At 40.1% G+C, this 27,351-nt stretch overlaps 1 protein-coding gene across 11 annotated transcripts in view; it reads left to right on the top strand.

The window, feature by feature from the left end:
• The window catches only part of LOC141917785 (chromodomain-helicase-DNA-binding protein 1-like), a 49,464-nt gene extending 24,263 nt beyond the window's left edge, over window positions 1–25,201 (top strand). Inside the window, exons 19-33 of one of the 11 annotated variants that reach the window (XM_074811288.1) lie at window positions 5,693–5,869; window positions 6,067–6,227; window positions 8,050–8,091; window positions 8,835–8,965; window positions 9,390–9,528; window positions 10,245–10,395; window positions 11,386–11,508; window positions 11,871–12,005; window positions 13,210–13,467; window positions 13,903–14,043; window positions 17,085–17,263; window positions 22,493–22,589; window positions 22,772–22,829; window positions 23,806–24,013; window positions 24,211–25,201. In XM_074811288.1, the coding sequence (XP_074667389.1) occupies window positions 5,693–5,869; window positions 6,067–6,227; window positions 8,050–8,091; window positions 8,835–8,965; window positions 9,390–9,528; window positions 10,245–10,395; window positions 11,386–11,508; window positions 11,871–12,005; window positions 13,210–13,467; window positions 13,903–14,043; window positions 17,085–17,263; window positions 22,493–22,589; window positions 22,772–22,829; window positions 23,806–24,013; window positions 24,211–24,574 (2,364 nt within the window). In that variant the 3' untranslated portion in view covers window positions 24,575–25,201. Of the gene's footprint in view, window positions 1–5,692; window positions 5,870–6,066; window positions 6,228–8,049; window positions 8,092–8,834; window positions 8,966–9,389; window positions 9,529–10,244; window positions 10,396–11,385; window positions 11,509–11,870; window positions 12,006–13,209; window positions 13,468–13,902; window positions 14,044–17,084; window positions 17,264–18,655; window positions 19,144–22,492; window positions 22,590–22,751; window positions 24,014–24,210 lie in introns of those variants that run through there. The other 10 variants (XM_074811289.1, XM_074811290.1, XM_074811291.1 and 7 more) reach the window with 10 other exon arrangements.
• The last annotated feature ends 2,150 nt before the right edge of the window (window positions 25,202–27,351 follow it).

Raw genomic sequence — 27,351 nt, forward strand, 5'->3', positions numbered from 1 at the left:
CCCAGGTCCTTGAGCAAAAACAATCCCGTGGATGGGTTTGCCTTTGCCCGGCGCAGGACTAACCCAGACCATTTTTCCCAGCAGATCCCTCATGCGCACTACAGGGACTTTATCCCCGTCCACAACACGTGGAAGTTTTGACTGAGCCGGGCCAGCTCGATTGGCAGATCCTCTTGTGTTGACTAACCAAGTGGCCTTTGTCAGATGTGTGTCCCAGTGTTTGAAGGTTCCACCCCCCATTGCTCTCAATGTAGTTTTTAACAGTCCATTGTAGCGCTCGATCTTCCCGGAGGCTGGTGCGTGGTAGGGGATGTGGTAGACCCACTCGATGCCATGTTCTTCTGCCCAGGTATCTATGAGGTTATTTCGGAAGTGAGTCCCATTGTCCGATTCAATCCTCTCTGGGGTGCCGTGTCGCCACAGGACTCGCTCTTCAAGGCCCAGGATGGTATTTCGGGCGGTGGCGTGGGACACTGGATAAGTTTCGAGCCATCCAGTGGTTGCTTCCACCATTGTGAGCACGTGGCGCTTGCCTCGGCGGGTCTGTGGCAGTGTGATGTAGTCGATCTGCCAGGCCTCTCCATATTTATATTTCATCCATTGATCTTCATTCCGCTGGGGCTTCACCCGTTTGGCTTGTTTGATTGCAGCACACGTCTCACATCCGTGGATGATCTCTGCGATGGTGTCAATGGTGAGGTCCACCCCTCGATCTCGAGCCCACCTGTATGTTGCATCTCTGCCTTGGTGGCCCGAGGTCTCATGGGCCCACCGGGCTATGAACAGTTCACCTTTACGCTGCCAGTCCAAGTCCACCTGAGCCACCTCAATCTTAGCAGCTTGGTCCGCCTGCTGGTTATGCTGATGTTCATCAGTGGCCCGACTCTTGGGTATATGGGCGTCCACATGGCGCACCTTCACAACGAGGTTCTCCACCCGGGCTGCAATGTCCTGCCATATTTCAGCGGCCCAGATGGGTCTGCCCTTGCGTTGCCAGTTGTTCTGTTTCCATTGCTGCAACCACACCCACAGGGCACTTGCCACCACCCACGAGTCAGTGTAGAGATAGAGCCTCGGCCACTTTTCTCGCTCAGCAATCTCCAAAGCCAATTGGATGGCTTTCACCTCTGCGAACTGGCTCGATTCACCTTGTCCCTCAACAGCTTCAGTGGTTTCTCGTGTGGGATGCCACACTGCAGCCTTCCATCGTCGGTGTTTTCCCACAATGTGGCAAGACCCATCAGTGAACAGGGCATGTTGCTTTTCTTCCTCTGGCAGCTCGTTATATGGTGGGGCCTCCTCAGCACATTTCACCTCTTGTTCTGGTGACATCCCAGCATCTTTGCTCTCTGGCCAGTTCATGATCATTTCCATTAATCCTGGGGGGTCGCGGTTCCCTATTCGAGCCTGTTGTGTTATCAACGCAACCCATTTACTCCACGTGGCATCTGTTGCATGATGTGTGGAGGGAGCCTTTCCTTTGAACATCCATCCCAGCACCGGCAGTCGAGGTGCCAGGAGGAGCTGTGTCTCAGTGCCAACCACTTCTGAGGCAGCTCGGACTCCTTCATACGCTGTCAGTATCTCCTTCTCAGTCAGGGTATAGTTAGCTTCAGAGCCTTTGTATCCCCGGCTCCAAAAGCCTAGAGGTCGGCCTCGGGATTCCCCATCTGCTCTCTGCCAAAGGCTCCAGGAAGGGCCATTCTCCCCGGCTGCGGTGTAGAGCATGTTCTTAATCTCCTGCCCTGTCCGGACTGGCCCAAGAGCCACTGCCTGGGTAATCTCCTGCTTAATTTGTTCAAAGGCTTGTTGTTGCTCAGGGCCCCATTTAAAATCGTTCTTCTTGTGGGTTACGTGGTAGAGAGGGCTCACAATCAGGCTGTAGTTTGGGATGTGCATCCTCCAGAACCCCACAGCGACCAGGAAAGACTGAGTCTCTTTTTTGGTGGTTGGTGGGGCCATGGCTGTTATCTTGTTTATCACCTCCATTGGGATGTGGCAACGCCCATCTTGCCATTTTATTCCTAGGAACTGAATCTCCCTTCCAGGCCCCTTAACTTTCTGTTGCTTGATGGCAAAACCAGCCTTCAGGAGGATTTCAATTACCTTCTTTCCTTTCTCAAAGACTTCCTCAGCTGTGTCCCCCCATACAATGATATCATCAATGAACTGCAGGTGTTCTGGAGCCCCACCTTTCTCCAGTGCAGTATGGACCAGTCTATGGCAAATGGTGGAGCTGTGTTTCCACCCCTGGGGCAATCAATTCCAGGTGTACTGGATACCCCTCCAAGTGAATGCAAACTGTGGCCTGCACTCTGGTGCTATTGGAATGGAGAAGAACGCGTTAGCGATGTCAATCGTGGCGTACCACTTGGCTGCCTTCGACTCCAGCTCATACTGGAGCTCTAGCATGTCCAGCACTGCAGCACTCATCGCTGGCGTAACTTCATTCAGGCCACGGTAGTCCACGGTCAGTCTCCATTCGCCATTAGGTTTTCTCACTGGCCATATAGGGCTGTTGAAAGGTGAGTTTGTCTTGCTGATCACCTCCTGGCTTTCTAGTCGACGGATCAGCTGATGGATGGGGACCAGGGAATCTCGGTTAGTACGGTACTGCCGCCGGTGCACCGTCTTGGTAGCAATTGGCACTCGCTGCTCTTCAACCTTAAGCAACCCCACCACCGAGGGATCCTCTGAGAGGCCGGATAAAGTGGACAATTGCTCAACCTCCTCCAGGGCAGCTATACCAAAGGCCCACCGGTACCCTTTTGGGTCTTTAAAGTACCCTCTCCTGAGGTAGTCTATACCTAGGATGCACGGGGCATCTGGGCCAGTCACAATGGGGTGCTTATGCCAGTCCTTCCCAGTTAAGCTTACTTCAGCTTCTAATAGGGTCAGCTGTTGGGACCCCCCTGTCACTCCGGAGATGCAGATGGATTCGACCCCGCTGTGGCTTGATGGCATCAGGGTGCACTGTGCGCCAGTGTCTACCAAGGCCTTATATTCTTGTGGGTCTGATGTGCCAGGCCATCGGATCCACACCTTCCAGTAAATCCGATTATCCCTTTCCTCCACCTGGCTGGAGGCAGGGCCCCTCTAATCCTGCTCACCATCACTCACTTGATCTAAGAGTGACTCCTGCAAGAATGACTTCCTGGTGCCCTCAAGAGGGTCAAGCATACTGTCGGCCATTCTATTCTGTCTGGGGGATTTCTGACTAGACACTGGAGCTGCATCTCTCTTGGAAGACTCCCCTTTCATGGTGGTCTTCCCTTTCAGCTGCTGTACTCGTGCAGCTAGGGCGGAAGTGGGCTGCCCATGCCACCTTCTCATGTTCTCCCCCTTGTCACGGAGGAAGAACCACAGGGTGCCCCGTGGTGTGTACCTTCTACCGCCCTTCTCTTGGGTGGGGAAACGCCTGCTTCTAATGGCTGAGACATCGGCCCGTGCAGGTGGAACGTAGGACATGTCCTGTTCCATTTTCTGGACCCTCTGAGACAGTTCCTCTACGGCTGAAACCAAAGCATGTTGGGAGGAAGGGAGAGTTCCCTCATAGTGCCGGAGCTGCATAGTCACTTCATCCACTGTCTGATTGTCTCGCCACCAGGACGCTACTGCTAATGCTTTGGAATGTGCCTCTGGTCCACTTTGCAGGAACTTCCGCCACATCAGCTGTGTGCAAGGGACCTGATCTGGATCCATTGGTGACTGCTCATCATTCAGATCACCATAGACCATGTCAAACACAGCCATTTCCCTGAGGTTTTGAATGCCTTTCTCCATGTTGGTCCACTTGCCTAACCGACATAGAGAATCATCCTTGTAGGGGTACCTCTCCCTCACAGCGAGCAGGAGTTGCCTCCAAAGGCTGAGGGTTTGAGCCTGTTTCCCTATTGCCTTGTCAATACCAGCCTGCTTGGCTAAAGGTCCCACCTGCTTGGCCTCTCTCCCCTCCAATTCCAAACCAGCAGCTCCACTATCCCAGCATCGGAGCAGCCAGGTGCAAATTTGCTCGCCTGCAATGCGGCTGAAATCCTTCCGCATATCTCGCAACTCACTGAGGGATAGAGATCGGATGGTTACCTCCGGCTCTTCCTCCTGCTCTCGTGATGGGCCTGGTTCATCATCACCCTGTGCACTGCGAGGGGATTTTTTGGTATATTTGGTTTTCCGTATCGGGGCAACTGATAGTGGTACTGCTTGTCCCTTCGGCTCAGCTGCTGTGCTGGTGGAGGCGACCGGCACTGGCGCTGCCTGTCCCCCTGGCCCAGCTCCTGTACCAGCAGGCTCACTTTCAGATCCTGCAGCTCTTTCGCCCCCTTGAGGGCAGTGAACAGTGTTAAAGATGACACGGTAAGCATGGGCAAGCCCCCAGCACATCGCAAGGATTTGTGTCTCCCGGGGTTTGTCAGATTGGCAGCACACCTTTTCCAAACACTCCACCAGTTTATCAGGACTCTGCACTTGTTTGGGAGTGAAATCCCAGAACGATGGGGGTGACCACTCACTCAGGTACTTGCCCATCTTCTCCCACACACCTTGCCATTTATAACTATCTGCCCCCGGGGCAGGTTTCCGGGTGGTGCTATTGTTGGAGAAGTACCGCATGGCCCAAAACAGGATCAGGCAGACATTTAGAAAGCATTGTGCCACGAACACACTGGCCTGGATGCTCCAGGGATAGCTGAAACTCAAAAACCGAGAGGATCTCTTCCCCTGGCTCACCCATAGAGGGGGTGAGACCCCAAACAAAAGACCAGGCAGCAAACAGGTACCGGTTCACCCCCACAAGCAGCGAAACGAGCCCATTATAAGCAGACAGTAACCAGTAGAGCAGAACAAGTCCCTTGATACATTTTCCACCGAGAACAAACACCAGCACTGGGAACACACAGGGGATATGAGGATTAATCCAGCCCCACCACGCAAGCAAATTGGCCAGCATTGTAAACGCTTATCAAACAATACAAGTAAATCCAGAAAAAATTACACCTAACAGATTGCTCTAACACACTTCTCCTTTTGTCCTTATTTCAGTCTTCTCCAGCCCCACGTTGGAGCGCCAAAGTTGTGATGGTTTAGCCCCTGCCGGGGTCTGAGACCACGCGGCCGCTGCCCCTCCCCCACAAAGGGAGTGAAATACAAAGCCCCAAGACTGAAATAAGGAAAGGTTTAATACAACAATGCAATAGCAACACAACAAACAACAACAATAACAATAACAGTAATAGTGATAGCAATGAACAGAGCAAAATAGCTACCAAATACAGCAGTTTGAAGCACGATGTACAAAACCACGAGTGCACCGCGCTCCCGCGCCAGGAAAATGTGACCTGCCAGGATGTGACGTCCGCATGGTATCTGAATAACCCGGCTAGAGCTCCCCCCCCACTGCTGGGGAAACTTAACCCTATCCTGGTTAAACCAGGACAATTACTCGACTTGTAAACGAAGAAAAAGATTCTCATCTTTATATTCAGCTATGTTGCAGGGAGCGTGTGCATTTCATATATGAAAATACTTTCATTAGTGACAGTGCTTCATGAAGCATTTTATATGTGTACGTTTTGTGTATATATAAATAAAATAGGCTATTCTGAACTAAGTTTTCCTAAAATATTAATTACTGACTTTTTGTTTAAATAAAATAATGTATTGATTTGGTGAAAATACTTATGTTCCAATACATAAGGTGGCTAACTTTTCCAATATGGATGAAGATGACATTGAGTTGGAACCAGAACAAAATTTTAAAAAATGGGAAGAAATCATTCCAGAAGTCCAGCGGCGACGAATAGAAGAGGAGGAAAGACAGAAAGAGCTTGAAGAAATATATATGCTCCCAAGGATGAGAAACTGTGCAAAACAGGTATCTCTGTGTTTTGACCAACTAACTTTGATTATTTTGTTGTTGTTGTTTGGTTGGTTGGTTTTTCGTTGCTGTTGTTTTGGGTTGGGTGTGTTTCATGCATGGCACCCCCACCCCCCTATTTTTGACAGACTAGATAACACATTAACAAAATTTTTTAGTCACGTAGCTTTGAACTACTTAATCTGAAATTCCAGATCAGCTTTAATGGAAGTGAAGGGAAACGCAGTAGGAGCAGAAGATATTCTGGATCTGATAGTGACTCCATCTCAGAAAGAAAACGACCAAAAAAACGTGGACGACCACGAACTATTCCTCGAGAAAATATTAAAGGATTTAGTGATGCAGAGATTAGGCGGTAAGATGTGGGGGGACATGCATGTTTAAAGGGACAAAACTTCTTTTTTTTTTTTAATCATCTTAGAGTTTGAAAATATGGAAAACAGTCTGTTTTTCCTAAATTTAGTTGAGAATTTTTATTCTAGGCATTTAAGGCTTTACTCTGTGTAGTTTGGGGTGCTGATATAAGGAACTGTTATGTCCAGAATTTGAACCTATTTTGGTGAGGGATAACATGGGGTTTGAAAAAAGTTCGCAATTGTTTTACAATCTTTTAATATGTAATATTCTTCCTGCATCCCCTGAAGACGGTGATTTGAAAAAACAGTTTCTAAAATGGGTGAGCTTTTTTTTTTAACCCCACAAACAATATATTCTACTTTCCATCATTTAACCTAAAAACTGTAGTTGAAGAAACGATAGGCACGTTTTTGTGGAAATAACTACAGTGAGTTTTGTTTTGGTTTAAATTTTTTGCCATTGTAGTTGAATTAATGTTATGTGGTGCTTTTTAAAACTAAAATAAAAAAATAAAAAGCAAAAAAACCCCCAAAAAACAAAATCCATTTTGATAAGTTGTTGTGGTTTAACCTCAGTAGGCAGTTAAGCGCCACACAGCTGCTTGCTCAGTCTCCCCCAGAGGGATTGGGGAGAGAATCAGAAGAGTAAAAGTGAAAAAATGTGTGGGTTGAGAAAAAGACAGTTTAATAGGTAAAAGCAAAAGCTGCACGAGCAAGCAAAACGAGACAAGGAATTCATTCACCACTTCCCATTAGCAGGCAGATATTTACCCATTTCCCAGAAAGCAGGGCTTCATCACGCATAACAGTTACTTGGGAACACAGATGCCATAACACTGAACATCCCCTTTCCCTCTATCTTCCCCGCAGTTTTTATTGCTGAGCATGACATCATATGGTCTGGAATATCCCTCTGGTCAGTTGGGGTCAGCTGTCCTGGCTGTGTCCTCTCCCAGCTTCTTGTGCACCCCCAGCCTCCTCGCTGGTGGGGTGGGGTGAGAAGCAGAAAAGGCCTTGACTCTGTGTAAGCTCTGCTCAGCAATAACGAAAATATCCCTGCGTTATCAACACTGTTTTCAGCACAAATCCAAAACATAGCCCCATATTAGTTACTATGAAGAAAATTAACTATCTCAGCGAAAACCAGTACATAAGTGAATCTGTACAGCTGGTACCATCAATATTTGGTGCTAAAAATACTTCTTAGGTAGAAGGAGGAGAAATGTTTTGTTTTACTTTGATTGGTTTCTGAAATGCTCCGTTGCTTCTGTAATTTAAGTATTTGTGTTTCTTTAAAATACTGTAAAGCTTATAAAAAAATTTTTATTATATAAATAACCTTAAAGAGCCTTGTATCCTTTTCATTTCATCTAACATATAATGGTTTGCTGCTTTTGTCAGGGGTATTCTTGTGCTTGCATTCCTTTATCTTTCATGTTATGTTTTCCTAATTCTTAAAATGAGCTTAAAATTGCATCTAGCTCCTCTTTATTATGAGAGGCCTAACATTATGTCTGAATTCTCTGTTTACTATAAACACATCACATTGATGAATCCTTTGTCTTGTGAAACTAATTAGTAAAGTAATTTTTGAAATAAATTGTATCTTCTATTGTTTTATTTATATCGGTTATTAAACCAAATAGAACTTTGGCTTTAAAATGTGGGTTATCTTGATATACTAAGCTGTCCTAGTCTCTCTAGTTCTTATTTTCTTTGCATTGTCCACATAGCCTTGTGCTAAGACTTTCCAAATACATTTTTAAAACTAGTGTAGTTAAGCATACAGTTTTTAACTGCAAAATTATTTTCTGTTACTAGGTTTATCAAGAGTTACAAGAAATTTGGTGGCCCACTTGAAAGGTAAACTTATTTGATTATATTTGTATAGCAACTTGGAACCTTGTTTTCATTAAAATTAGAACAATACACCAAGAAACTTTATGTTGAAGAGAAAATAGTGTGCCTAATCTTTTGCCTTGACTATAACATGAATTTAAAATAGTTTTTTTTTCCTTTCTTCGTATATGGTATGTATGTAGACAGCCAGTTTGACAAATTTTAAATTTTGCAAGACTGCTTTTCTCTATACTTTACCCACTGTCTTGTTTAATCTGCATTAGTGACAATCGTTCAGTTTTCTTGTTTGATAGAGTGGATAAAGCTGTAGGCTTTCAACAGCCTAACTGCCAGTTTTGCACTTTTCTCATTGTCAGTTCTTATTTTAAGCTTTCTGTATTACTCTGTATTTTGAGAATAATTTCCCACCTTCATTTTACTTAATAGTATTTATAGTCTATGTGATCTTATTATATATAATAGTTCATTTTCTATGTAAAAGAATGTATAATAATGTAACTCAAAACTGTATAGTTAGGGTCCTTTATAGTTCCTGTTGTATTGTCCTCTATGTGAAACACCCTTTTTTATAATTCCTGTATTCTTTTCTATAGCTGCTTTTAACTGCATGGATCAAAATTGTACACAGCATAGCAAGTGTGGATGAATGATAACTTACACGATCACTTCTCTAGTTTCAAAATCTGAAGGAGTCATTCATAATACTAAAGTTTTAGAGCTGTAAAAACATATTTGTTTTCTTACAGGTTAGATGCTATAGCTAGAGATGCTGAGCTAGTTGATAAATCTGAGATGGACCTTAGACGTCTGGGAGAACTTGTACATAATGGATGCTTTAAGGCTTTAAAGGACAATTCCTTTGGACAAGAAAGAGCAGGTAAAGTGTGTTTGGGGGTGGGGGAGAGGAATAAAAAGTGTCAAGAGATCTGAATAATTCTTGCACCTTGATTATAACAAAACAGTTATGTTAGGGGAAAACAATAACAAAATGTTAGCATGCTAGGTGATTTAGAAAAAAGGATTATAGTAAGAAGACTTTTGGGGTTTGGTTTTTCCCCCCTTTCCCTGAGTTGTTGCAGTAGAATGCAGCATGTTTTTGCTTTACTGTGAAATTAAAAATGAATCTGCTATTATCTGGAAGACCTTGAGATTCTGGAGTTTAATTAAAGCATTTGGTTAAGAAAAAGTCATTTGCTATAATTGAATGTCTGCTGCTGTAGCATCAAACTTTTTTCTTTATGGTTGTCTATAAGATACACATAAAGGCTAAATATTTTAATAGTTTGGTCCTTTATTTTAAGGAGCTAGACTTGGGAAAGTTAAAGGCCCAACATTCCGAATATCAGGAGTGCAGGTGAATGCAAAGCTAGTCATCTCTCATGAAGAAGAGTTGGCACCATTGCACAAATCCATTCCTTCAGATCCAGAAGAAAGGAAAAGGTATTTTTTTCTTTTCCTAAAGGAAGCCATAATGTAGAAAGTTATTCAAGGTTTTTATGCATATATTTAAGCAATCCAGACTCTAAGCACACTGGGACACCAGTGTTGCTCCATTCCCTCTAAGAACTGGCAGCAGAAATCTGCTCCATGTGCATTCTTTATTCTTTCTTCCCTCTCCTTAGAAACCAGTATTTGCTTTGGCTTCTGAACTGTATTCATTGGGGAATGGGTTCAGTTACTCCTAATTATTCAGACTAGAAATTAGGCTTGTTGAGGAGCTGCTTTTGTGTCACCTCTGCCTGAGAGAAAGCAATATTTGTCAAAGTGGAGCAGATGGTAATTGTTGGTAGTTGTTTAGCCCTCTGAACTTTTTATCTTGCTACCTTGTGTATCCTAGTCCCTAGACTATCTGCTTATTTAGTTAACAATTACACTTGAGTAATATTTTAAGCTTATCTTCATGGTTAGCCAGTTCTGACTCAGTCCATGGCCACAGATAGATGTCTGTTGTTCTTTATATCTTAATCCTGATCTGCTTTAAAACATGTTTTGGTACTGATTTCAATAAATATTTTATAGAAATTGTAAGAAACCTGATAGATATCTAGATTACTTACCTAAATATACCAGGATCTTAGTGATGTATGGCATGTTCCCCTCTCCCTTGCTAAATTTGAGAAGATCACTTATTTATGTTTCTAATTTATTTCTACTAGATATGTCATCCCATGCCACACCAAGGCAGCTCATTTTGATATAGATTGGGGTAAGGAAGATGATTCCAATCTGTTAATAGGTATCTATGAATATGGCTATGGCAGCTGGGAAATGATAAAAATGGATCCTGATCTCAGTTTGACACAGAAGGTATGTTATCTACAAAATTTCATCAAGGACTTTTGATGTTTAGGTAATAATGCTAATAAGAACAGTTACTGAAAGAGCTTATTTTATGATAACTGAAATTGCACAGAAGTTAGGTCAGTTGTACTCCTTTGTATACTTCTGGTAAATTATTTCAAGATTTTTTGTATTCAGTTGAAGTATACCTTCTTAGAGCCTGTCATGTTTCTGTATTTCTATGTATTTGGATCTCTGTCACTTGATTTCTTTCTCTTCCATCTTTTGCTTCGCTAGTTTAAATGCTCTAGTTGTGTTAACTTTATTCTTGATCTTTTGGAGGGAATGTTATTTTGGGGTTTTGGTTTGGTTTTCCTATCTGGTTTCTTTGCTTGAAACTTTCTTTTGCATCAGATTGGAAGTAGCACAATGGCTGCTTAGAAGTAGTGAGAAACATTTAGGGAAAGACTGGAGTGAAGCAAATTCAATGATATTGCCAACAGCCTATAGCTTTGGGATTTGAAGAGCCAGGGTTGTATACAAATCTGTTTAATGATATTCTGCCCCTGCCTTCGATTAATTTGCTTGTTTTATGAAACCAGTCATTTATATTTTTGGCTTCTGAAATATCCTGTGGTAATGAGTCAATGCATTTAGAAGCACAAGGCAGAACTAGGAGATTTGTGGATGACAGTGGTACAGGAGCTCTGAATTTTTTTAGATGAACTATGATAGTGGAAACAGAAATCTGAGGCTAGTTTCTTGAGTTTACTGTAAACTGTGAGACCATTTCCAAGACTACATTAGTTGTGTGTTTGGGGAAAAATAAAATATTTAAGAAATTATCCATTTCTTGAAGCATGCTGGCATATTGGTTAGGTATAGTTGGAGTAGATTGGTTTTTTACCTTTTTTTTTTTTTTTTAATTCAGCTTTTTCTGTTTCCAGTGCTCCAGACTAACAGCTTCCTAATTTGATAATGTGTACTCGTACTTGATACTACCATTGCTCTCCTCAGATTTTACCTGATGATCCAGATAAGAAACCCCAGGCCAAGCAGTTACAGACCCGTGCAGATTACCTCATTAAATTACTGAATAAAGACCTTGCAAGAAAAGAAGCGCAAAGACTTACCGGTGCAGTAAGTAAAGCTTGACATTCAGTAGCAAGATAACATAATATGCTTACAGGCATGTCAGCAGATACTTGTTTTATTCTTAGCTCCACTCTGCTTTATATAATTTTTCTCTGTACTGCTAATCATATTATATGAAACTAACTCAAGGAATGAATTGCAAGTTTAATATTGTTTTATTCTCTCTTATTTGTATATATTCTCTACTGTTGCATTAGGCTTGGTCTCCAGTCTGAGAAAAGTGGTAGTCATTAGTGGCAATAAACAAAATGAACACTTTCTTTAACATAAAAAAAAAATCTTTTTATGTAACTGTGGTGCAAAGACACTTGTCAGTTGACATAATAAAGGTACTAATTTGCATTCAGGGCAATTCAAAGAGGAGGAAAACAAGAACTAAGAAGAATAGAGCAACAAAGGCTGCAAAAATTAAAGAAGAAATAAAAAGTGACTTCTCATCACCGCCCTCAGAAAAATCTGATGAAGATGAAGAAGATAATGAGGTAAACATCATTCATATGGTAAAGATGGTTATTCAGTTGTTTCTATTAGTAACGCTTTCTATTTGATCTTCTGTTTGACTTAAATTTGAAGCACTTGAATGGCATCCTTCTCCTGTGGCAGTTAATGTTGCATCAGTATAATCACATGGAAGATTATATCTATTTTGATTTAATGGTAAGCCTGTAGCTCAGACATTATGATTAGTTTTCCAAATTATAATATCATAAAATAATGCTGTCACCCAATTACAAGTGACATTGTGCATTTTCAACATTCTTTAAAGACTTGAGCATTCTATCCGCTAGAAATGCCATTTTAATGTAATGTCTAAATATAAAATTAATGTTTCAACTAATCCATTTATTAATACTGATAATGATTCTTCAGGTAGCAACTTTTGTTCGGGCTCAGGAAAAAAAAATCAAGCTTGATTAGAAAGAACAGCATGAATAAATGATGTTTTGAGACATGCAAGTGAATGCTTCTGTGTATGTCAAGGCTTTCATTCTAATAGACTACTCAACTTTGGTTTTGTTTTTATTACTTCTACTGTATTCCTTTAGGTCTCTGGTTTTTGTTGTGTCATTTATTTAAATTTATCACACAGTAGAAACCACTAGAGAAAAAAAAAAAAACCAAAACAGATGAAGTTTAGGGGCCATGTTGCACCTAATTTTGTGACTTTGAAGGTAGCTGAAAGAACACCAGATTCTTCAGAACACCTCTGGAAAAGAGAAAGTTGGAACTCTGTTCCCTTCTCCTGTGACTGTGAATGTTTAATTTGTGGTCAGTAAAAAGTTACTGGAACAAAGCTAACCAGAACAGAGGTCTTTTATCATCACCATGCCCTGAAAAATCAGCTCAGTCTTGTGATGCCTACTTCCTTATTGTTTTTAGCTCTTTGCAGCTTAACTACCTTTTACAGGGGCAGATTTCTTTGAGGATATGAAAGTTAAATGGACTTAATCTCTTGCCACCCCCTCATTACCCCTGCCCAATCAGTACTTGTTTTCTGTCACATCAAGGAAATGAATGAGTAGTCCTCATTTTGTTTCTCAACTGCATCCATCTCCATTTGATAGGTGATAAACCTAAGTCTAAAGAAATCGCATACAGGTAAAAAGTACATTTTAATCTGGTGGTTACAAAACTTGTATAGTTAGGAACTCGACTTGATGTGGCATATATGCTGGTGTATTGCAGGATGGGATTGTTTCAGTGAAACATCTACATAAGAAAATAAAAGCAGAAGAAGAAAATGAAGAAAAGCCTGAGCCAGATATTGGTATAAAGAAGGAAGCTGAAGAAAACAAAGAGACAAAAGAAAAAGAAAATAAGAGGGATTTTAAAAGGGAGAAAAAGGAAAAAGAAGATAAGAAAGAATTTAAAAATATTAAAGAAAAGAGAGAAAACAAAGTAAAAGAATACACACAGAAAGAAAAAGAAGTTAAGGAAGAAAAGGTAACTAGGTTTATTTTTCTTATATAGCCCTGGAAAAGGCCACCAGGTTTTTGTGAACAATTTTGAGTTGAAAAGGTTTTTTGGATCATTTACTTTACAGTTGTCATTTCATTGAAATCTTTTGCATCATTTGAAGGGGTTTTTTTAATCACTTGTATCTACAAGGACAGGCAAATGAAATGGGAAATTAACTCTTTAAAGATGCATAGCTTAGTGGGACTGAGAGTGCAAGTGGTACAAGAAACTTATTCATTCTCCTTCTCCATCCCTCGGAGAGAGAAAATAAAAAGTACTGCTATTGAATGTCAGAATTTTATGGGGGTTTTGTTATTATTGAAGAGAATGCTGTAATTACAGGGATTGCCTAATTACAATATCATTCCAGCCCAAAAATAAGGTTTGCTTATCAGATACATTTTCATATTTTGTTCTTAGGTAAATGAAATCAAATCTGAAAATAAAGAAAAAAATAAAAAAGTTTCATTGATGGATATTCCAGTTCATATTACTGCAACTAGTGAACCAGTTCCTATATCTGAAGAATCTGAAGAACTGGATCAGAAGACATTCAGTGTGGTAAGTCCCTTGTTGATAACTTAGTGTTTACACTTGATATTTTAAATGAACACAATTTCTGATGGTTTTGATTCTGCTATTAGGCATTATAACACAGATCTCTATTACCAGTAAAATCTTAGATCAGTAAAGGGTTATCAACACTATACTAAAATCAGTTTTGTTTTCAGGCCAGTAGTTTTGTTTTATTGCATTTATGCAGTATAATGAAGAGTAGTTGTCTAGTCATCTATGCACTGAATAGTTTTAAAATACAGACTGTGAAGATCCATCCTCAAGAATAATTTGTGGATACTGCTTCTTAAAGGATAGAATCAAATTAATTTTAATGCAGCTGATGTAGTTTACTGGGTCTACTGTAGTGCTGGCTGTGAGAGGCAAATTATCTTGTTTTCTCATCAGTATGGTACTGACCAGTTTATGTATGTGGGAGTTTTTGTTTTGTGTTTTGGTTTTTATCTAAATGTTATAAGTGACTCATCCGTAATTTCCAGGATATCTTGTGTATGGCTAGGTGACTGAAAATCACTCGATTCCCATGTACAATTACGCTTCTCTGTTCACCTCTACACTTAAGCCGTGTACTTTATAAACTGTCTTTTTAAAGATTGCTTTGAGCTGTGGTTAGTGCAGTATGTAATGTAGCTGCTTAATTACTTAATGGCATGAACTAGTAATGGAACAGCTTCACTGATTTTTGAGTTGTCCCTAGATGTTGACACAGTGATGGTGATGTTCTCCCAAACCCATCATATTTTTGATTATGGATATACAGACTTGCCTGTCTTCCTTAATGGGAGCAATTCTAGGTTGGGTTTGTATATAGAACATTTTTTTTGTCCAGGCCCTCTGTTCTGAAAGGTATATTCATCATTGTGCCATGATCAGATGCAATCTAATTAGCATGTTTACCTTTTCAAATGGAAATTACTTTGTGGGTTGTTGAAGCTAACTCATTTGATTTCTTGTTTACCTTGTGACAGGTAAAAATATGCATTTCCTCTGCCTACCTTGCCATTATGATTGAATGGTATTTCCAAGCAAGTGTCTATAATTTAAAACATGCTAACTGGTTTATCCGTATTTACTATTAACATGTTTAAATTAGTGTGAAAATTAAAGAATGCACATATGAAATATATCTATGAGTACATCTGTGTTGTCATCACTGTTACTAATATAGGCACACCTATTTTTCTGCTATATTAAATAAGGACTTATAAAAAGATGATTATAAATGGCTCCAGCTTTTAATGGATTTACTTTTTCATACTTGCATAGCAATGCATTTTGTCCAGTAGGTGGAGTCATCTGACTTCTTAAAACCAAAAGCAAACAGAAAATAACTCTATTTAGAGTATATTTAATGTTTAGCAGAAAAGAGTTCTTATCATTAAAAAAAATCTGGCTTTCTCAACTTTGAAGTTTGTTTTGTTTGGGGTTTTTTAATTCATGCCAAAATTAGGCCATTATAATTTTTGCATTGAAGTCTGAATGATTTTGAGTTACTGAATCCTTTATTCTTTTTTAAAATATACTCTAAAATAAAATCAGATATTAGCTATAACTTTATAGAAAACATTTATCATAACATACTCAGAGATGTATTTCAAAAACTATCTTTATCCTAGATAGCTCAGTTTCTGTCAGTATCTGCATAGAACTCTGGCTTAAAAACTACTCATAGAAGGAATGCTGATCCTCTGTTGAATGCCAAGTTTAATTGTTGCAGAAATTATCTACTTAAAATATATTAAACATTCTCATACTTAACCTTGACAGAGTTTGTATAGCTTTCAAGGTCCTAAAAAGTAAAATAAGTCTTGTCCTATATACCTGTGCTAAAAGTTAAACCCATGATTGTAAAACCGAGTTATAATTCCTTTCCCTTAGAAAATCTTTTAAATCAGTGCTTTCTTAAATCTTTAATACTTGTTGCATACAATCTAATGCTTTCAAATAGGAGTAAATTTTCAACTGGATTTAAAATACTACTTTTTCTAAATTAAACCTTGTAGTAAAACTAAAAGAGCTGTGAGTGAAGATTTATTTTTCATTTGGCTTATGACAGTACTGTCTTTGCCTAATGTTGCAGATGAAAATATTAACATGGTAATGATTTAGCAGCAAATCAAGATTTATTAATGACTAGCAGCACTTAATCATTAACCATTTCAAAGATTTACAAAATAATTCAGTAAAATGTTATAATTAAAATAGCTACTTAACTACAGATTCGAAGATGACAATATTCACACTAACTTACTATATAGTACCTTAAATCAATACATATATACATGCGCATTCATAAACACAAGACATACAACACACAGACAGACAAAAGTATTTGGATCCAGTGGAATAAGTATGTACCCACGCTTGTAAAAATAACTGTGTATACGGGCGATAATTGAGACTTGAGCGGGTCAGCTTCGCTCTGGCCTCCCATCAGGTCTAACAGCAGATGGTACCTTAAGGTTTTTGGTACCTGAGAGGCATCCCAGCTCAGGGGAGATGCTGGTCACAGGCCTGCTGTGGTCCAGGAGAGCTCAAAGGGTCTCACTTGGGATCACTATTTATAGGGTCCAAGATAATTGACTTTTGTCAGGTACTTCTCACTCCAGCCCAGCTCGAACAATGAAGTATTCTGGTGTCTTCCACCAGTTGTGCAAGAACCTGATGGATGTGCAATTCTGTTATTGCCTTCCCTCGATCACATCCCAGGTACAGGTGTACCAGGCTGTTAGGAGGTGATGGGCTGTTATAACCGTTCCCAAGTGATAGGGAGAGCAGGAGCCAGGCTCGGTCAAAGGGGTGCCTTAACTCTCTGTTTACTGACATTAGTAGTCCTTACCTCCCCAGGTTGGTATGTGGCCCAGGATGGAGGTTGGAATCACGCTAATCACTGAGTGAGCAGGGGAGGGGGGAAATTGCACCACCACAACTATATAAATAGCACAGTAAGAGTGGGTCATGTTTTACAATTTAAATTATCTTTTATTTTCCTTTGAATTAATATATTCCTTTTTTACATTTTATAGTGCAAAGAGAGAATGAGGCCTGTCAAAGCAGCATTGAAACAACTGGATAGACCAGAGAAAGGCCTTTCTGAAAGGGAACAGCTGGAGCACACTAGACAGTGCCTAATCAAAATTGGGGACCACATTACTGAATGTCTAAAGGAGTACACAAATCCTGAACAAATTAAACAGTGGAGAAAGTAAGTTATTCTGCATGATTTCTCTTGAAAAAGGAAAATCCATAATAGCTTCTATTAAGCAGAATAGTTTTAAATTATTTCTCTTGTTTCTTATTCTCCCTTTCTTGTATTTTTCTGCTATATTAAATAAGGACTTATAAAAAGATGATTATAAATGGCTCCAGCTTTTAATGGATTTACTTTTTCATACTTGCATAGCAATGCATTTTGTCCAGTAGGTGGAGTCATCTGACTTCTTAAAACCAAAAGCAAACAGAAAATAACTCTATTTAGAGTATATTTAATGTTTAGCAGAAAAGAGTTCTTATCATTAAAAAAAATCTGGCTTTCTCAACTTTGAAGTTTGTTTTGTTTGGGGTTTTTTAATTCATGCCAAAATTAGGCCATTATAATTTTTGCATTGAAGTCTGAATGATTTTGAGTTACTGAATCCTTTATTCTTTTTTAAAATATACTCTAAAATAAAATCAGATATTAGCTATAACTTTATAGAAAACATTTATCATAACATACTCAGAGATGTATTTCAAAATGAAAGAAGAGTTTTAAGTGTTATACATCTGTGAGGTTGATACCAGGGTGTCACCAAATGGGACAAAAGAACTTATCGACACCAGTGTGATGCAGATAAGCAGACACTCCTTTATTAACGGCCGGGTGCGCAGGGGAGTCGTCTCACCAACAACGCACCCCTAACTCGTGTAGCATGCTGATTATATAGGATACAGTAATACATAATAAACAAGTTCTCATGCATAAACATGATAATTCTCATAGTTCATTTCTTTAATCCCACCTCTTTCCGGTCATGCACACTTGAGTCCTGAAATGAGTCGGGGGGCTGCTTTTATGACCACCATGGACCACTGACTTAAAAGAAAAGACCCTCCAGTGTCCTTGTCTCAAGGACTTTGGCTCACATTGCAATTTTAACATGCTTCGAGGCCCTTTCACAATGTATCTTTTAGAACACCTGGTCTACAGGGCAATAAATCGTCCTTACCAAACAGCCTAACAATAGTACCTGGTCATGAGTCTTATTCTTTGAATAGAAATCTGGTTAATGATTATTACCGGCCTACGTGGCCTTAGCCTGGAACTTTACAAAGGATTTTGTAGCAACATGACTGGTTGTATGGTTATTCTAAACTAAATACAATATTTCAATGGCTACTTAAAACATAACACAACTATCTTTTTATAAAACCGATACTCCTGTAAAATTCTATTTAATTGATTAGGCCTAATCATTCCTTATTAAATCAAAATCAACAAAAAATCATTAAAATCAGCTCAAATTAATAACAGATCAGTAACAAGGGGACTGGAACCAAGGACCTGTTTGTAAAACAAACTAGCTTATCTATAAATAACAAAATGTATGCTTCTCAGTTTAGAAGCCTTAACAGTAGATAACAGGATACTTCAGTGTCTGGACAAAGAAAATTGTGGCTTTGAACAAGTCCAGGCTGGACTCTATTTTGGCAATCAGCCTCCAGGAAAACTGAGCATGCACCGAGTAAAGGTTCATCAAAAGGACACGGTGAAGACGACTATAATTTGACACTAGAGACCACCAGAGGACCACCGACTCATTTAGATTAACGGAAGTGAGCATGTGCAAAGTACTAATGCATATGTTAACTAATTCTAGGAAAAGTATGAATATGTTAATGGATTTGTGGAAATTTAATGAATATGAATGAATTGCTTTCAATATAAGCTGTGTAGTGTTAGGAGCTGGCACGCTCACCTTTGCGAAATTATTCGCGTGTGCGCCCAGCACTGTAATAAAGAATGCTTGCTTTCTAAAACTCCAAAATGAGTCTTAGAGAGTTTCTTCGACCGGCTTTTTGGTATCAAGGTGATAACTTCGGAAAAAATAAGAAAAATGTTGGTTTATGAACTTGTTATATTTTGTTGTTAAGTTCTTAATACAATTTGAGTTAGTTTATCATAATGTGCACTTCAGTCCTTTATGGTTTCAAATCTATCCTGCTCTTCCATATACGACACTCAATTAAGTGTTTAATTTCCTTATAGACTGTTGTTAACATAGAATATTTCTGCTGTTTGTACTTGCTTTACTTCAAAATATTAGGGTGAACTGAAATAAAAAAGCAATATCCATGTCTTAAAGACACCTTGGTGAACATTATATTTCTTTAAGTGGAAATTCATAGTAGAGCTACTATAATATTAATTCATACAGTAACATACATAGATTATTAAAATATATATTTCATCTATCTTTAATAAGACATAGAATTTAGTAAAAGCATTCATTCTATGTTTCTTATACAGATGTCATTGGGCACACCATTGGCTGGTTGCACCTACTTTTGCAAACCTCTAGGCCAAAACTATAATGTTTAAATCATCACAGTGAAAGAGCAGATAGATGCTTCTTGAGCCTACACACTTCAGATGTTTCTGAACTAAACACTAATTAGAACAGCATTCTACCTGTAAACTTTGCTAAAAGAATTCTAGACTTCAGATCTGGTGTCTACGATCATAGAAACAAATGTTGTCTTTAGGGTTCTGGCTTCTTGACACCAAAAGAGATAATTTGGTTTCCTTTCTTCTTTCATAGCATAGATTAGGATCACAGTTTTTGCCATGCTACTTCCATACTCTTTTAGATTTCTCATTTGGTTTCAAAAGGTTTGACCAGGCTTTGGAATTCTGTGAAAAAATCCTGTCCCTGATATCTATAGGAAATGAGGCATGTCGGTCAAATTTCTTATACTGCAAGAGATTTCAGGTTTGGAAGAATCTTTACTGAGTATTAAGGAAGTGTTAATGGCACAGGAGCAGGCTGTCCCCAGGTGCTGTAAGAGAAGCTGGTGCCAGAGAAGACCACCCTGGCTAAACAGGGAGCTTTGGCTGCAACTCAGGGAGAAAAGGAGAGTTTACGGCCTTTGGAAGAAGGGGCTAGCGAGTCACAGTGATTACAAAGAGGCTGTGAGGCTATGCAGGGCAGAAATCTGGAGGTCTAAAGCCCAGGTGGAAATTAATCTGGCTTCAGCAGTCAAGGACAACAAGAAATGTTTCTATAAGTATGTCAGTAGCAAAAGAAAGACCAGGGAGAGTCTCCATCCCCTGCTAGATGCAGGAGGAAACATGGCAACGAGTTATGAGGAAAAGGCTGAGGTGCTTAATGCCTTCTTTGCCTCAGTCTTTAATAACAAGACTAGTTGTATTGAGGAAATCCAGCCTCCTCAGCCAGAAGACAGAGACTGGGAGAAGGACCCCCCGCAATCCAGGAGGAGATAGTCAGTGACCTACTGCATCACATAGACACACACAAGTCTATGGGACCGGAGGGGATACACCCGAGGGTGCTGAAGGAGCTGGCTGGGGTGCTCGCCAAGCCGCTTTCCATCATTTCCCAGCAGTCCTGGCTGACCGGGGAGGTCTCGACAGATTGGAAACTGGCCAATGTGACACCCATATATAAGAAGGGTCGGAAGGATGATCCGGGAAATTACAGGCCTGTCACCTTGACTTTGGTGCCCGGGAAGCTGATGGAGCAGCTCATCCTGAGTATCATCACACAACACATGCAGGACAACCAGGGGATCAGGCCCAGTCAGCATGGGTTTATGAAAGGCAGGTCCTGCTTGACAAACCTCATCTCCTTCTACAACAGGGTGACCTGCTTATTGGATGAGGGAAAGGCTGTGGATGTAGTTTACCTTGACTTCAGTAAGGCCTTTGACACCGTTTCCCACAGCATTCTCCTGGCGAAACTGGCTGCTCGAGGCTTGGATGGGCACACACTTTGCTGGGTAAAAAACTGGCTGGATGGCCGGGCCCAAAGAGTTGTGGTGAACGGAGTTAAATCCAGTTGGCGGCTGGTCACGAGTGGTGTCCCCCAGGGCTCGGTTTTGGGGCCACTCCTGTTTAACATCTTTATTGATGATCTAGACGAGGGGATTGAGTGCACCCTCAGTAAGTTTGCAGATGACACCAAGTTGGGTGGGAGTGTTGATCTGCTCGAGGGTAGGGAGGCTCTGCAGAGAGACCTGGACAGGCTGGAGCGATGGGCTAAGGCCAACTGGAGGAGTTTCAATAAGGCCAAATGCCGGGTGCTGCACTTGGGCCACAACAACCCCCAGCAGCGCTACAGGCTTGGGGAGGAGTGGCTGGAGAGCTGCCAGTCAGAGAGGGACCTGGGGGTGTTGATTGACAGGCGGCTGAACATGAGCCAGCAGTGTGCCCAGGTGGCCAAGAAAGCCAATGGCATCCTGGCTTGTATCAGAAAGAGCGTGGCCAGTAGGGACAGGGAAGGGATCTTGCCCCTGTACTCGGCACTGGTGAGGCCGCACCTCGATTCCTGTGTTCAGTTTTGGGCCCCTCACTACAAAAAGGACATTGAATTACTCGAGCGTGTCCAGAGAAGGGCAACGAAGCTGGTGAAGGGTCTGGAGCACATGTCGTACAAGGAGTGGCTGAGGGAACTGGGGTTGTTTAGTCTGGAGAAGAGGAGGCTGAGGGGAGACCTCATCGCCCTCTACAGCTACCTGAAAGGAGGTTGCAGAGAGCTGGGGACGAGTCTCTTTAACAAAGTAACAAGCGATAGGACAAGAGGGAATGGCCTCAAGGTGTGCCAGGGAAGGTTTAGACTGGATATTAGGAAGTATTTCTTTCCAGAACGGGTTGTTAGGCGTTGGAATGGGCTGCCCAGGGAGGTGGTAGAGTCCCCATCCCTGGAGGTGTTTAAGAATTGGGTTGACATGGCGCTTGGGGATATGGTGTAGTTGGGAACTGTCAGTGCTAGGTTAACGGTTGGACTAGATGATCTTCAAGGTCTTTTCCAACCTAGATGATTCTGTGAAATACTCAGGTTTTCTGATATATTTCAAACAACCTTGCAGAAGTCTTACACAATAAATTGAAAACTACATTTTTATGCAATTACATAAATCATTCTATTAACAGAATTGCCATTAATACTACTTTTCATACACTTTGCCTTCTGCAGTCATTGTGATAAATATTATAAAATGACAAATTATTAAAGTAATTCATTTCTGAAACGTTTGAAATGCAGCTAAGTATTGTTTGCTGTGCAGCTAGGTAATGTTCTGTGTAACAGACTTTACAGTGATTTCAGTTTACTGAAGTACTGTTGAAGTAATTTCATTTAAGTCTATGTTCTGTTGTATGATAGAATAAAAACTAGTATAGGGAAGAATTATAACTCTCTCTCTTTTTCCTCAGAAACTTGTGGATATTTGTCTCTAAGTTTACAGAATTTGATGCCAGAAAGCTGCACAAGCTGTATAAACATGCAATCAAAAAACGCCAAGAATCTCAGGTAATACTTTCAGACTCTAAATATACAAATATATATTCTAAGTATCAGTTGAGTACACTCAATACATTTGAAGTGTATGTTACTGTTCATTGTGAATTAGTCTGTATTCTTAGGATATTTTCTGAAGAATTCAGATGCAACTTTGGGATTTATCAATGACAGTTTTTGTACTTGTCTTTTAGCAGCACAGTGACCAGAATATTAGCAGCAGTGTGAATACACATGTAATTAGAAATCCAGGTAAGAAATCTCGAGCATATTATTGTGCTGGATATCTTAAATGACGATATATAAAATGAAGTAAGCTTAAAGCGGTCTCCTAGAACTCCCATACTGCTGGATATCATAGGGATGGGCTGATTTAGTGTAACTTCACTAGTTTGCTGATGAAATTCAACTGAGCATGGAGTGAACTTGGTACTTACTGATTTTAGTAGCAAGTTACTTGGCCATTCTTTTAAAGTAAATAAATTAATTTTTAAAGAAAAACAAAACACTTTTTTTGGTTTTAATTTTGAGGAGGGAGAGAGGCCAACGCAATGCTTGTAAACTTCTTGGAGGCTCTATACCTGTTTGTAGCAGTTGTAATGTCACCATATCATAAGAAAGATATTTCCTGAAGTCATGGTTAGCAATCATTTATATGGGTTATCTTTTATCGTTGACAATAATACTGTTTTTCTATGCTCCCACACTTGCCTTCTTGTAACACTTCTTTTTATATCATGTTATGTAAAACCTTGAGTACGTTATCATGGGTTTAAAATTAGTATAATGTATTTTAGGAATACCACTAAAAACCTTTCATTAACAAGGTGTACCTCTAAAACTGATATTCATGCTAGGGCTATCTCTCCTTAAAGAGGAACTTCCTACCATTCTGTTTAAAATTGCTCTACTAAAGGCACCTGGTCTCTACTCACTACTCATTTGTACCACGCTGATCCTCTCCAGTTTGTAAGGTGAAAAATTTTAGTTTCTCAGCCCTACATATCTACATTTCTAGCTTGCTTGCCTTCTATTTACTTCTGCGGTTTCTCTCAGTTCACTCACATTAGTGTGTTTCTCTTTCAATTATTTAGATCTTGTTTCTGCCAAATTATAATGCCACTTTCATATTGTTTTGAATCTGACAGGTAGAAGTGCTGTTTGAGTTGGTGAACAAAAAAATGTATAGTGTATGAGACTTCGTTATAACCTCTGCTTTATTAAACAGATGTTGAAAGACTGAAAGAGAATACAAACCATGATGACAGTAGTAGGGACAGTTATTCTGATAGACATTTGTCACAATATCATGATCATCATAAGGACAGACATCAGGGAGATGCTTATAAGAAAAGTGACTCTAGGAAAAGGTCCTATTCAGCTTTCAGCAATGGAAAAGACCACAGAGACTGGGATCACTATAAACAAGACAGCAGGTAAATTGCTTCAGCAATTGTAAAATCTGTTAAGAATTCCCTTCCTGGTTTTGCAGTGTGCTTGTAGTAAGCACCAAAGTATCTTTTCTGAGTTATGCAGAATTGCAAAGAAATTTCTCTAATGCAGTTCTGTTGAATTGACATAATTGTAGCTTTACTATGTGTTCAATAATACTAATATAAGTAAATCTTTTCAGATACTATAGTGATAGTAAACATAGAAAGTTGGATGACCACAGGAGCAGAGATCACAGGTCAAACCTGGAAGGAAGTTTAAAAGACAGTCGGCCTCATTCAGATCACCGTTCCCATTCAGACCACAGGATACATTCAGATCACCGTTCCACTTCAGAGTACAGCCATCATAAATCTTCCAGAGATTATAGGTACCACTCAGACTGGCAAATGGACCACAGAGCTTCTGGTAGTGGCCCAAGGTCACCATTAGATCAGAGGTCTCCTTATGGTTCAAGATCTCCTTTAGGACATAGATCTCCATTTGAACGCTCATCAGGTCACAAAAGTACACCTGAACATACATGGAGTAGCCGGAAAACATAACAAAGACTGACATTTTCTGGACCTTCTTTTAGCCATATACAGTAAGCTAACACAGTAATTGCCTTATGTGACTTGAAAGATATGGACTGGATATTCTGTCAGTAGCAGTGTTGTTACTTCTTTCCAGGGTGCAAGGTCTATTATCCCAACAATAGAAAAATATTTTTGTATTTAGAGTTTATGCTGCACTGTGCTGCAAATGTTGTGGCACTCCTCCCCCCTTTTAAGAAATGGAAAATGTTTACTTTTACAGGGACCTCAACACTGCCCCATTCAGACTGGATCTCATAAAACTGTTTTTAGGCTGAACACATTTTAAATTATGTTTGCAAATGAATTTTTAAACACTGACCTGTGATCATGTTTCAGGAAGGAATGAGGAGTTCGTTTTGTTTTCTTAGTAAAGAATTCTCAAGGACTTTCGTTCACTTTCCAAAGCTATTTGTTTACACTGTACACTGCAACCACCTTGCCGATTTTCATCACAAGCTTGAATATTTAAATTCTGTACCTATAACTGTAAAATACCCGGGATTCTCCTGTTTGTGATCAGTTGTAATAATGCCTTTTTACAAAATAAAATAAATGGCTGGAAATTATTGCAAACTAATAAAATGAGCTTGCTTTTTTTTTTTTTTTTTGCTTGTTCATTCCCCCACCAACTCAGGCCTTCTTGTCGCAAGTATGAAACAAAGTCAATATACTAACACTTTTTAATAAAATATCTTTATTAAATCACTGTTCGGAATGCAAAAAGGAGGAAAGGGAACATTTTTATTCCATTCAGTACCCCCTTTTTATTGGATGCTTCAGATACATGTTTTGGTTTTAATATTAAACTGTCAATATTGTGATTTCTTGTAATGAAATGGTGGGAAATATTCAGCTAAACTGTGATCTGGAAAGTTTTTTCCAGTCCATTGGTTTTAAAGAAAGTGTTTTCAATATCTGAACACTTCTGAATCGAAATCAGCTAAAATTTATTGGAAATATATTTGTTTTCCCTCTTAAAATGGGCAATAATGTCAAATGTGCTATGCAGCAAGTTAATATTTTAGATTTGGCTTTCTATTAATAGAATTATTATAGTGCACACTGATTGATAGGCTCCAAGAGAACTCATGCTGCTGATAAAGTTTCAGTTGTTTCATCTACCATGCATAGAATCATTTAGGTTGTTAAACACCTTTAAGATCATCGAGTCCAACCCCTAACCTAGCACTGCCATGTCCACCACTAAACCATGTCCCTAAGCGCCATGTCTACACTGTTTGAAATACCTCCAGGGATGGTGACTCAACCACTTCCCTGGGCAGCCTGTTCCAATGCTTGACAACCCTTTTGGTGAAGAAATTTTTCCTAATATCCAATCTAAACCTCCTCTTGTGCAACTTGAGGCCATTTCTTCTCATCCTATCGCTTGTTACATGGGAGAAGAGTCTGACACCCACCTCACTATAACCTCCTTTCAGGTAGTTGTAGAGTGATAAGGTCTCCCCTCAGCCTCTTTTTCTCCAGGCTAAACAACCCCAGTTCCCTCAGCTGCTCCTCATAGGACTTGTTCTCTAGGCCCTTCACCAGCTTTGTTGCTCTTCTTTGGACCTGGAAGTCTAAAACTTCTGTCTTAATCCTATTAAATATTTTAATATTTAATCTTTTAGTACTACCTATAAAAAGTAGGTTGTGGTCTGTAGGCAAAAGCGCATTAAATGCATTGCTGCTATGAGTGTTTTAAGGACAGATAAATGTATTCTCTGACTGGTTACCATTAGCTCATCTGCTCTTGCGTTGGCATCACCATTTACCTGTTTAGTCACTCAGTGTTTTCCCCATTTTGATCTTCAGCCTTGGTATCCAAGCTACACTTAAAGAGCCTCTGGTTTCTGAGGGACTCTCAATACTGTCAAGTAAGTACAGGACTTGCAGATGATTTGAGCACCAATGACCTGCAATCAAGTGAAGAGGCAGTGGCCTGGGTTGGCAAGCAAAAGGTGCAGGGTGATGTGGACAAAAGACACCTTGACACCAACAAAACAGGGCAGAAGGGAACTGACCTTAGGTGTACACACACAAATAAGGACACACTGAGAGGACAGCATGATGGGGGAAGCTCACCCTTTCTGGGAAAATCAGCGTGAGCGTGGGCCTCTCTGAAGCATCTGTACGCTAATGCACACAGCATAGGAAACAAGCAGGAAGAATTAGAGGCCTGTATGTTGTCCTTCAAGTGGGGTTGTTTACCCAGTGTGCAATACGCCAATATACACCCAGAGCAGAGGTATTTATTTATTGCATGTCTGCACAGAGTGGGGTGCTAGGTGGTAATTCCACAAAGCTAGCACACCGCACAAAAGAACTTCAGTGTATTTATACACTCCAGACTACACAAATACACCTTTACTGTAACGACCATTGGTTAATTTCTTATCACTTTGTCCTTCATTGGTTAACAACATGCCTTGTCTTGATTTAAAGTTACAGTGTCTTTTAATTATTCTGCGCAAACTCAAAGGGTGGGGGGGTATGTCTTCTTGGTCTTAAAATGAGTCGGTGGTCTCAGTCTCCTCCCTGCTGTTATCTTTTGCCCAGCTACTGCCAATTTTCTTCTCAGACAATCATCCATCTTGTGGCGCCTCCTGGGGTAGGATGATCGGATGATCCCCTCCTATCAGTCTTTTTAGCATTAACCAGACATGCACTGTTTATACAAAGTTGGAGTAACTCACTCCCTTATCTCCTGGTTCCTTCTTTTGACCACAACACTCTTAAATCAGAAA

This window comes from Strix aluco, chromosome W (assembly GCF_031877795.1).
Source record: "Strix aluco isolate bStrAlu1 chromosome W, bStrAlu1.hap1, whole genome shotgun sequence".
Classification (NCBI taxonomy): domain Eukaryota; kingdom Metazoa; phylum Chordata; class Aves; order Strigiformes; family Strigidae; genus Strix; species Strix aluco.